We start from the raw sequence: 11,780 nt of genomic DNA, 5'->3' as shown, positions 1-11,780 counted from the left end.
GACCTCTAAGATTTGTCAAGTCCAACCCGGGACTGCCATGCTCACCATCAAACCGTGTCCCCAAATACCACATCCACACACGTTTTGAACACTCCCAGGGATGGTGAATCCCCTTCTTCCCTGAGCATGGGAGGGGAGTCCCTGCCAGCCCCCCTCTCACAGCTGCAGGTGTCTGCACAGCTCCATGCTGAGTCCTGGCCTTTTCAAACAAGGGGATGTCGCTGCTTCCGATGTTTTCGTGACACTGAACATCCACCATCACCATCCAGGACAGCACCAGCCTCAGCCGAGCCTCTCCATCCCCGTGAAATCTCGCTGCCAGGATCACCCGCTGCTCGCGGCTCCTGCCCCTCAGATCTGAAGAGCTTTGGTTCAAGCAAAGGTGCAAAGCCTGGGACGAGGGCGTGACGCGGACATAGAGGAGCTGGGAATTTCAGGGATTAAAAGCAGAGTCCGAGGTCGCGCCGTGTTTAACACCACGAAGGATGTCTGCGAGCCGGAGAGCCACTCGGCGGTGCGAGACTCGGCGAGCGCGGACCCCGCACGGGGCTGATCGCGTTGATCGCGTTCCCCACCGGCGAACAGAACGGAACAGAACGGAACGACCCGGAGCTTCTGCGGGGCGCCCCGGCAGGGAAAAGATTTACCACCCCAGATGGGACTCGAACCCACAATCCCTGGCTTAGGAGGCCAGTGCCTTATCCATTAGGCCACTGGGGCCGCGCACCGACGCTACCCAGGCACTGTCACTTAACTCTCTGCTGGCCAGGCGGGTGCGTGCCTGCTGCGGGTGAGGATGGGGGTCCCGTTCGGTATTCCCGAGACCACCCCGCTCCGAACGGTCCGGTGCCTGCTGCGGGTGAGGATGGGGGTCCCGTTCGGTATTCCCGAGACCACCCCGCTCCGAACGGTCCGGTGCCTGCTGCGGGTGAGGATGGGGGTCCTGTTCGGTATTCCCGAGACCACCCCGGTCCGAACGGTCCCCGAGCGAGGCCCCGCTCGCCACCCCCTCCACCTCCCGCACCTCCCGGCGCAGCTCAGAAGCGCCAGCGCGAAGTGGGGATGTGTGTGGCGGGGGGAGGCCGGGGACGGGGGAAGAGTAGCTGCGGCCCTGGTGGCCGAGGGGAGAAAGCATCTGCTCACCTGAGTAGAAGGTGGAGAGTTCGAGTCCCACTTGTGGTAACTGAGCTCTAAAACAGCCGCTGCACCGGCTGGATCCAGCAGCGCCCCGCACACAGCGGGGCGGTGGATCGATGTTCCCCACCGAAACACGGCAAACTGGACCCCAGCCCCAGTAACTCTCCTGGTGCTACGGGAAATCGCAGCTGCTTTGTCTCGACTCTTTCGTTTTCCGAAGAACCGGCTCCAGCTGGAGCCCTGACCCCACCGCCGCCGGTTCCGAGATCCGCTTCACCCGCTGCTGTAGGGTATGGATTAGCCCCTCATTAACAGAGACCTTGGGGCAAAACCCACCCTAAATCACCTTAATCTGCCTCGGGCATGCACGTTCCCTGCACCTTTAGCCGAATCCCCGCCTACAGGGAGCTCTAACCCCGCAAAGAACGCCCGCCGACGGGAAATTGAACGCCTCGAGCACTTCCCGTATATAAAACAACCACCAGCGGACTCGAACCCTCCGGCTTCTGACCCGTAGGCAGACGCCTTATCCATTAGGCCACGCGGTCACCCGCACAGGGGGGGCTGGGGAGTGCCAGAGACCCCCTACACCCCGGGGGTCCCCCACGTTCACTCTGGGCATCCCCCACTCGCCATCCTCCCTCCTGCAACTGTGGCTGGCTTTGGGGACTCTCCATCCTCCTCCAAGTGTGGCTGGCTCCGGGGACTCTCCATCCTCCTCCAAGTGTGGCTGGCTCCGGGGACTCTCCATCCTCCTCCAAGTGTGGCTGGCTCCGGGGACTCTCCATCCTCCTCCAAGTGTGGCTGGCTTTGGGGATCCCCCACGTTCACTCCGGCCATCCCCCACTCGCCATCCTCCCTCCTGCAAGTGTGGCTGGCTCCGGGGACTCTCCATCCTCCTGCAAGTGTGGCTGGCTCCGGGGACTCTCCATCCTCCTGCAAGTGTGGCTGGCTTTGGGGGTCCCCCACGTTCATGCCAGGCATCCCCCACTCGCCATCCTCCCTCCTGCAACTGTGGCTGGCTTTGGGGACTCTCCATCCTCCTGCAACTGTGGCTGGCTCCGGGGACTCTCCATCCTCCTGCAACTGTGGCTGGCTTTGGGGGTCCCCCACGTTCATGCCAGGCATCCCCCACTCTCCATCCTCCTGCAACTGTGGCTGGCTCTGGGGACTCTCCATCCTCCTGCAAGTGTGGCTGGCTCCGGGGACTCTCCATCCTCCTGCAAGTGTGGCTGGCTTTGGGGGTCCCCCACGTTCACTCCGGCCATCCCCCACTCTCCATCCTCCCTCCTGCAAGTGTGGCTGGCTTTGGGGGTCCCCCACGTTCACTCCAGCCATCCCCCACTCTCCATCCTCCTGCAAATGTGGCTGGCTTTTGGGGATCCTCCACGTTCACTCCGGCCATCCCCCGCTCTCCATCCTCCCTCCTGCAAGTGTGGCTGGCTTTTGGGGATCCCCACGTTCACTCCGGCCATCCCCCGCTCTCCATCCTCCTGCAAGTGTTGCTGGCTTTGGGGGTCCCCCACGTTCACTCCGGCCATCCCCCGCTCTCCATCCTCCTGGAAGTGTGGCTGGCTTTGCCGACCCAGCCCCGGTGAGGAGGTCCCCCCTCCCTGGGAGCCTGTGTGCCGCTAGGTCACTGTAGATGTGACCGTCACAGCGTCACTGTGCCATCAGTGGTAGGCACGGCTGCGGCAGAATGCTGTAACGCTACTGGAAAAACAGCAAGGGCCTCGTTAACCCCCTCTTTGTTCTCCTCCTGCTGCAGCCACTCTCCCCAAAACCCGTGTTTCTCATCTAATCCCAAAAAAAGTTTCCCCAAAGCCCACCCCAGGACGGTATTTTAATCAGTCGTCCAGTGCCAAGGGCTTGGGTAGGTTCGTTGCCTTCCAGGCCGCAGAGCCTCCCACACCTAAGAGAGAAAAACGACTTTAAAAGAAACTTCACTCTGCGTTTTACTGGTATGGCATTACCCTGACCACAGCTGCCTTTACCGTCCATTAACTCCGCAGCGAAAGACCCTCCAGGCAGCTTTTTAATGCAACGAATCTGAGAGGGCGTTATCCCATTATCCCAAAGGCACTTACGGGGAGGACTTTGGTCCAGGGCGGCACAGCCGAGCTCTGTGACCCCGCTGACCAGCCCTCACGGAGGTGTGGTTTCTGGTGGAGTAAAGCTTCCCGACCATCCCAGCTTCTCCTGCTCTGGGCAGAGGTCCCCCAGGCAAGGTGGACATGAACCAGCATCAATGAGCTTTTTGTTGGGGCTTGGGTGCAGCTGATAATATAGGGAGCACCTGGAAGGAGAGAAAAATGCAGCTGAAATTCCCTGAAAAACAGGGAAAATGCAGCTGAAAATCAAGAAAAACCCAGCTCTGCCCAGACAAGGGCAGTTAAACAACTGCAACTGCTCTGCTTTGGTGCCTTCTGGGACACCTTGAAGGATGTCCATGACCTGGCCAGAGCCATCCTTTCACTGACATCCCTCCAAAAATCAGCCTTTCATTTACACCTCTCCTCTGATGCTCAGGTCCCAAAGCAAAGCTGGTTGTTATCCCCTCCATCACAGCCTCACCTGAACTCTGGGACCACACAATTTATTGCACCAAACATCCACCTTTGCACCCAAGCCTGGGGCAGTTTGTAGCAGCTCCTCGTTGTTTCCCTTTTCCATGAAATCTAAACAGGGACCACCAGCCGGGAGCAGGCAGTCTCATCATCCATCAACAGCGGCTCTTGGCTCATGGAGAGAGCCTGGAGCTGCCATGGGGACTTCACTGTCCCAAAACACATCATGGACCACCCCGACCTTGCTCTTTGGTTTTGCCCACATCAGGCCTGTGTCCAGTGCTCAGACAGGGCGCTGGTCTCTCCACACCTCTGAGTTCTCCCTGGGAATCAGCCTCCTCACCTGGCATCTCCCACACCGGATGAGGAATATCTTCCCACTAAGCAGCAATAGCCGGCAGCGGCAGGAAGAGGAGGAGGAGGAGGAGACCCGGTGGCACTGAAACGGGGAGAAAGAGCATGGGAACGGGGCTGGCGGAGGCAAAACGGACGGCTCACCCCAGGTGGGACTCGAACCCACAATCCCTGGCTTAGGAGGCCAGTGCCTTATCCATTAGGCCACTGGGGCTGCGCAGGGCGCGCGCCCCGGCCCGCGGGAACGGCCCCGACCCCGCGCTGTGGGGGCGCCGCGGGGCCCCGCGGGACGGGACGGGACGGGACGGGACGGGACGGGACGGGACGGGACGGGGCCGCGCCGCCACCCAGCGCGGGCTGGCGTCTTCCCCGCACCCCGCGGAGGGGCAGAGACCTCTCTCCGCGAGGGGAGAACCGGGAAAAGATTACTCAAAAGCCGGGGGGGAGGGGGGCGCGAAAAGACCGACCACGAAGGGACTCGAACCCTCAATCTTCTGATCCGAAGTCAGACGCCTTATCCATTAGGCCACGCGGTCGCTGTGCTGCCAGCCCCCGGTGATGCTGCCAACCGCCGGCATCACCCCCACGCCCCTCCCGGGCACGGCCGCAGCCCCGGGCAGCGACCGCGCCGGAGACACGCGGCCGGGGAGCACGCGGGGACACGGGCAGGCGTGGGGGACACCGGAGACCGTGGGGGACAGGGGGCATGGCAACGGGACACCGGAGGCCATGGGGGACACGGGGCATGCCAATGGGACACCGGAGGCCGTGGGGGACAGGGGGCATGCCAATGGGACACCGGAGACTGTGGGGGACAGGGAGGATGCCAACGGGACACCGGAGGCCGTGGGGGACAGGGAGGATGCCAGTGGGACACCAGAGACCGTGGGGGACAGGGGGCATGGCAACGGGACACCGGAGGCCATGGGGGACAGGGAGGATGCCAACGGGACACCGGAGGCCGTGGGGGACAGGGAGGATGCCAACGGGACACCGGAGGCCGTGGGGGACAGGGAGGATGCCAACAGGACACTGGAGACCGTGGGGGACAGGGGGGATGCCAATAGGACACCGGAGGCTGTGGGGGACAGGGAGGATGCCAACGGGACACCGGAGGCCGTGGGGGACAGGGGGCATGCCAGTGGGACACGGGAGACCGTGGGGGACAGGGAGGATGCCAACGGGACACGGGAGACCGTGGGGGACAGGGAGGATGCCAATGGGACACGGGAGACCGTGGGGGACAGGGGGCATGGCAATGGGACACCGGAGGCCGTGGGGGACAGGGAGGATGCCAATGGGACACCGGAGACTGTGGGGGACAGGGAGGATGCCAACGGGACACCGGAGGCCATGGGGGACAGGGGGCATGCCAATGGGACACCGGAGACTGTGGGGGACAGGGGGGATGCCAGTGGGACACCGGAGACTGTGGGGGACAGGGAGGATGCCAACGGGACACCGGAGGCCGTGGGGGACAGGGGGCATGGCAATGGGACACCGGAGGCCGTGGGGGACAGGGAGGATGCCAATAGGACACCGGAGGCCGTGGGGGACAGGGGGCATGCCAATGGGACACCGGAGACTGTGGGGGACAGGGAGGATGCCAACGGGACACCGGAGGCCATGGGGGACAGGGAGGATGCCAACGGGACACCGGAGGCCGTGGGGGACAGGGAGGATGCCTGTGGGACACCGGAGGCCGTGGGGGACAGGGAGGATGCCTGTGGGACACCGGAGGCCGTGGGGGACAGGGAGGATGCCAACGGGACACCGGAGGCCGTGGGGGACAGGGAGGATGCCTGTGGGACACCGGAGGCCGTGGGGGACAGGGAGGATGCCTGTGGGACACCGGAGGCCGTGGGGGACAGGGAGGATGCCAACGGGACACCGGAGGCCGTGGGGGACAGGGAGGATGCCAGTGGGACACCGGAGGCCGTGGGGGACAGGGGGGATGCCAACGGGACACCGGAGGCCGTGGGGGACAGGGGGCATGCCAACGGGACACCGGAGGCCGTGGGGGACAGGGGGGATGCCAACGGGACACCGGAGGCCGTGGGGGACAGGGAGGATGCCAGTGGGACACCGGAGGCCGTGGGGGACAGGGGGGATGCCAATGGGACACCAGAGGCCGTGGGGGACAGGGGGCATGGCAGGGGACACGGCTGGGGAAGGACCATCCGCTGCCATGGGAAATTCTGCTGCCGGAGGGGGAATCAACTGTGGAACTTGCTGACTGCAATTGTTGCCCTGGAGCCATTCACAGAATCAGAGAATCATGGAATATCCTGGTTTGGAAGGGAGCCACAAGGATCACTGGGATGACAGCAGAAATAAAAAAAGGCAGAGCTGGAGAGGAGGGCAGCAGAGGAAAACACAGACAGATCAAAAAAAAACCCAGAAGTCTCCGAACCTTTCATCTTAACTGTGAGGACTCAGAAAAGAACATAAGGAACATGGGATATCAGCAAGGAGGCAGAACCAGAAAATCCATGGGTGCGTGGAGGGCTCAGTGGGAAATGACACAGTGTGGTCTGCTGGGAAGCAGGACGGGGCTCCAGGGAGAGCAGCCTCCTCCACAGCCCTCAGTCACACAAGCACTAATTCCTGATCCTTTTCACTGGGGTTGCAGCAAACTCGCAGCCCTGTAAATGAGACTAAATTTGCTACCGAGTAGCTCTGGTTCTTTGCCTCTTCTCTGTGGGGATGGGCCCTTTCTTTTCCTCTCCTTCAAATTGCTGGATTTTTTTTTTAATGACCTTATTTTTCCTTGACCACAACTAAAGGCTACTCCCAAGAGCCAGCTGAGTGCATCAAACCATTAGCAAATTCTTCCTCCTGAGAGCTAAAATGTCTGTTTACAAAAATTCATCCCTCATTAATAAATATCAAATCAACTTCCACATAACAAATGACGTGTTCTGGACCGGTTCATAAGACACACGGTACCATTCTCCTCCTTATTTGGAAGCAGGAGATGATGCAGAGAGTTTTTGTAGCCATCCTCACCTTTTCTCTTGGGACAGGTAAGTGCAAGGGGGATAGAAAACCTTTGAGGAATTCTGTTCTCATCCGTGTGAGAAGGGATTTTTGTGTGTCAATGATGTTTTTCACATCCACAGCTCCACGTCCTTTCTTTTTTGATGCATCTCTCGAAAGCTGCCTGATGTTTTTGTGTTTCAAGTGGAATTCTCTTTCCAGCAGGGGCTGCTCCAAAGTACCTCTGCACCTACTATGACATTGTTGACTACCTGAACATCTCCTCTCATGACAAGCTGCACACGTACATTCTGCCCAAGAAAGGCTTGAAGGAGCCTGTGGAAGTGACGATGGACTTTTTTCTCGTGGCAATTCTCTCTGTGGTAAGGACCCAAAATGAATCTTTACAACAGGAAACTGGGCTATTACTAGGCCAGAGTTTGAGTCTTCTGACAGCAAGTCCACAGGGGTGAGAATCAGCCCCTTCCACTTCAGCTTTCTGCTGTTGGAAAGCAGTTTTGGAAGATCTGGGGTATTTTCTCCCATTCCTTCCAGAAGTCACATCCAGACAAGCAGCCTGCTTTGTAGGAGGCTCCAAACACCCTGCAGAGTGCCTGAACTGGGCAGTGCATTTGCAGGACACTGCCATGGAAATAATCTAGTGTTTTTCCTAACCACTGGACTGTGTGCTCCCACTCTTCAGCCGTAGGATCAAGAGCCATGAGCTCTCTTCCCAAGCCCCATTACTGCAGTCTGTGCTCAGGGAAGAGCCTCTATGTTGGATACAGCTAAGAAAATCAGCTAAATATCTTTGTTTCTCCAGGTGGAAAAGCTCCAGACAGTCAGTTTTTACTTCGTCCTGAACATGGTAGGTCCCTCAAGAGTGTTTCTCTCCTGATGCCCAACACAAAGTCTGGTGCCTAGCCCAGAGCTCATCTCGCTCCTGCAACTTCTTCCCTCAGGAATGGCAGAACCCTTTTGCAACCTGGAACCCACGGGATTTCTGTAACATCTCTGAAATTGTTCTGCCCATGGATACGTATTGGTCGCCCCCCATCTTCTTCTTAGAGCGGTACGTTCCCCTTTCATTTTTATCCGCTGGCTTCTGTTAGAAGCACAAAGGCTGCAAACTGTTGGTTATATTATAGGAAATGGGACAAACTCAGATGGCTAAAAGTTGTTCCCTTGAGCTCTCTGTAACCGAGAGCCTCCTAATTTAGATTAATGGTGACCACAGTTTATACAAAGCACTTAGTGGCTATGTAATACTGTAACAGCTCCTGGAATATCCTGTCTGGGCTGTAGCTAAAGCCGAGGAAGAAGCATAAACCAGCACTACTGTGGAATAAAGCCACCTTTAGTAGTGTGTGGAAAGATACAGGGCAGAGCACTGAGGGTCTGACAGAGGGATGGGCACCTCCACCAGCTCTCCAGAGGGAGAAAGGAGTGGGAGGCAGAGCCAGGAATGAGCCCCTGCCCTGGTGAGGGCAGGAAGCAGAGGGCAGAGAGGCAGGAGGTGCTCACGAGGTGCAGAGCTACAGCAAAAATTGATCCCAAAAGGCTCATGAGCCCTTCTCCCAGACCTGGTTTCCTCTCTTCTTGCTGCCTCCCATGGCTGGGTGATGGCTAAGAGCCCCCCAAAAGGGTGTTCACAGCCTGGTTTTATGGGACTGAGGCACAGGCAGCATCTCAGGCTCAGTTACTCTCCCTGTCTGTTCCCTCCAGAGTGAACGGGCAAAACCCAGAGCTGAATTACGTGGTCCTCATGCACAACGGCAGCTTCAACTCCACCCGGCCCTACCAGGTCACCCTGACGTGCAGTTTGATAATCCTCAAGTTCCCCTTCGACACCCAGATGTGCAACTTGAGCATAGCTTCATTCCTCTACCCAGGTACAGCTGCAGGCTGAGCTTTGCCACCTCTGGGCTGACTTTGGAGAAGGACTAGATGAAATGGGCCCTGGTAACTCCTGGGCTCCTGAGCAGCCCCACATGCTCACAGCAGGGTTGAGGTCATATGAGACCAGGGAAAATGAGTTAAAATGCTGCCATTCTGTCCTGGCACATTTCCCAGCAATATCTCTGGAACAATCCAGATGTTCTGTGGCAAGCCCCTCCCAGGACTGGTTTCTGCAAACCAAGAGACCCGAGACCAGGAGGCTTCCTGCAAAACTGCTACTTGTTCACATAGAATTTTGCAGGACTGATCTTTAAACACACCTGAAAGCCATAGAAATGGGAGGAAATTAATCATAGAATCCTAAGGTTGGAAAAGATTTCCAAGGGCATCAAATACAACCATTAAAAGGACAGTTTCAGGGATTCAAACTGCAGTTAGAGTTCACCCCTACAGGAAGGGCTGAAATATAAGCAGAGGTGACACAAAATCTCCCTAGTCCCATCCACAAAGGACAACTGCCCTATTTCAACAGATGTTTCCCCTCTGATCCATGATCCCAGAGGTCCAGCCAAGCCTCTTCACAGAGACCTTTTTAATTTCTCCCTCATGGGCTGAGAAACCTGAGCAGTGCATGAACCTTCCCACTTCCTTTCTGCATACACCCTCAGCTGGGTGGGAAAGGGAGAGGAATAACTGACCTCTAACAAATTCCTAAATTCTTCCACTTCCCTCTCCCCTCTGCCTCCTGCCCAAGCAGTAACAGACTTTGTCATGAAGACGAGACGGACACCAGCTGAGATCATGAAAGACAGCAAGAGTTTAATCCTAACTGATGGAGAATGGAAGTTTACCAACCTGAGCATCATGGAATTCACAGCAGTGATGGATGACAAAGGATTTTCTGTGGTCACCTATGTGGTATGGCGGCATTTCCATATTATATTGCACTGATTTGGCACCAAAAAAAAAAACCCAGAATAAAACAAGATAATTTTTCACATTAGGGGACTAGCATTTGTCAACACATTGAGTCATCTCCTCCTCATCAAATTTTGCCCATCTTCCTCAACAGATTTCCATGGAGAGACGACCCACTCTCTACATTCTGAACTTGATCCTCCCAACGTGTGCCCTGTACTTGCTGGACATGGCTGTGTTGTTTGGTCCCAGCTCTCTCGAGGAGAAAATCAACTTCCAGATTGCCATCATCCTCGGCAGCTCCATGCTGGCTGTGATTCTCAACAACAGCCTCCCAACTTCCTCCAACAAGCCACCTATAATAGGTACCCACCTTTATTCAATAAACCCTGATTTTCACCCAGGTACCAGCCCTAAGGAAGGTTTTTGGGTGTTTATAGACACATTCATGAACACTGAAGTCATGAACAGCTAAGCTTGATTAGCTTGCTGGAGCTAGACTTTCTCTGTTCCCCAACAGGCAATGGAATGTAAGAAAATGCCAATTATCCAGAGCTTTCTCTGTTTTCCTGTTGTTCTGCAGTGGTGTTTTTCCTGGGCACCTTCCTGCTCATGATCATGGCTGTGTTAGACACCTTCTTCCTGTTGTACCAGCAGCGCAAATCCCTGCGCCTGGACAAGGTCCTCAGAAGCTTCCAGCAAGGTAAAACAACCCATAACACCTGTAACAGAGCAGGCCTGGGGCATTTTCCTGCACGGTCAGTGGAGCCAGGGTGGGCTTCCTCAGGGGCAAACAGTGGCCCAGGCAGTGTGGGCCGTGGTGGCCCCACTGCGCTGACGCTGCCCTTTGCTCCCTGCAGACCCACAGGAGCTGCCCAAGAGACCCACGGGCACTCTGGCCCAGGGGAGTCCCCAGCTGCTGCACCCTCCCAAGAAGGCCCAGGGACAAGGGCAGCCTACCAAGCGCCTCTGGCAGCTGCAGGAGCTGGACCCGTTTCTTCCAGTTCTGGAGAAGGTGCTTCTCTTCAGCCACCTCTTCCTGTCCCTGTTCTTTTTCACTGTGATTTCTATAAAATGGAGCAGCTGAACATCAGCTCTGCCCAGTGCCAGCTCAGTTGTTCTCTACTGTGTTGCTTCTGACCCCCTGCTGTAATTTGCTCCTGGTCAATTCATAGAGCTGCAGTTCAGTTTCCTGAATAAAATAAAATTAAATTCCAAAGCCACAGGACCCAAGATCTGCATGCATAGTGCTTTGTACTCTGGTTCAGTAGAACTACAGATGTTCTTGAAGTATTCTGTGGGCTACTAATGTATTTGAATAAAATAGCTGTAAAATCTGAGGATAACACCTTCATTCTACATATCTGTAATTCTGACCTCAAACATGACCACGAAGAAAGGGAGATGACTGCCTTCTCTTAGAGGAGCTTCCATCTTGAGGGAAGGTGTTTAAAACTTCCACCTCAGATTATTAAATAAAATAATGCAAGTCGTTACTATTGTTTGTGTGACTTCCAGTGAGATCAGGAGCATGCAAAAATCCAGGGCAGAGAAAAGAAGCACCATGTTTAAGTGTTTTTAAAAATGACTAAAAAAGTAACTTTTTTATGTGCATCTCAACACACCAACACTCCTTCAATTCCTTTTGCAATAGGCTTTTCCTAAACAATCACAATCAGCCCAGGAAACAGCCCCAGACCTGTGCCTGCAGAAGTTCTGAGACACTCCAGACACACACAAATCACTGCCAAATACACTCCAGCATCTCAAAGGGCTACACACGTTCAACTTCTGAGCAAAGGTCTGCCTGCAAGGGCAGGAGAACTCCATTCCCTGCACCTCGTGGTTACAGAGAGGGACAGGAGGTTTATTTGCATTTCACAGGGCTCACCTTGATCAGCAGGACAGGGTGCTTGGTCCCCTGCT

The 11,780-nt window shown here is 56.2% G+C and overlaps 1 protein-coding gene and 3 non-coding genes across 6 annotated transcripts; 1 reads left to right on the top strand and 3 right to left on the bottom strand.

Annotated features, from left to right (window-relative positions):
* Nucleotides 1-647: 647 nt before the first annotated feature.
* TRNAR-CCU (transfer RNA arginine (anticodon CCU)) lies at nt 648-720 on the bottom strand. The gene has a single exon. It is a non-coding gene; the product is annotated as a tRNA-Arg (tRNA).
* Nucleotides 721-4,199: 3,479 nt separating this feature from the next.
* TRNAR-CCU (transfer RNA arginine (anticodon CCU)) lies at nt 4,200-4,272 on the bottom strand. The gene has a single exon. It is a non-coding gene; the product is annotated as a tRNA-Arg (tRNA).
* Nucleotides 4,273-4,521: 249 nt separating this feature from the next.
* Nucleotides 4,522-4,594, bottom strand: TRNAR-UCG (transfer RNA arginine (anticodon UCG)). Its single transcript has one exon. It is a non-coding gene; the product is annotated as a tRNA-Arg (tRNA).
* A 2,005-nt stretch (nt 4,595-6,599) lies between these two features.
* LOC137485181 (5-hydroxytryptamine receptor 3A-like) lies at nt 6,600-11,068 on the top strand. 3 transcript variants are annotated; one of them, XM_068209530.1, is made up of 9 exons: nt 6,600-7,084; nt 7,263-7,420; nt 7,861-7,905; nt 8,000-8,109; nt 8,763-8,929; nt 9,691-9,854; nt 10,009-10,219; nt 10,438-10,557; nt 10,715-11,068. In XM_068209530.1, the coding sequence occupies exons 1-9, from the start codon at nt 6,970-6,972 to the stop codon at nt 10,939-10,941; spliced, it is 1,317 nt and encodes a 438-aa protein (XP_068065631.1). In that variant the 5' UTR covers nt 6,600-6,969; the 3' UTR covers nt 10,942-11,068. The 3 variants fall into 3 exon arrangements, with proteins under 3 accessions (XP_068065631.1, XP_068065629.1, XP_068065630.1); XM_068209528.1 differs by having other exon boundaries at nt 7,260-7,420; XM_068209529.1 differs by having other exon boundaries at nt 6,604-7,084; nt 7,260-7,420; nt 9,694-9,854.
* The last annotated feature ends 712 nt before the right edge of the window (nt 11,069-11,780 follow it).

The sequence above is a fragment of the Anomalospiza imberbis genome, chromosome 19 (genome assembly GCF_031753505.1).
Source record: "Anomalospiza imberbis isolate Cuckoo-Finch-1a 21T00152 chromosome 19, ASM3175350v1, whole genome shotgun sequence".
Lineage (NCBI taxonomy): Eukaryota > Metazoa > Chordata > Aves > Passeriformes > Viduidae > Anomalospiza > Anomalospiza imberbis.
This window is presented reverse-complemented; position numbering and strand designations above follow the sequence as displayed.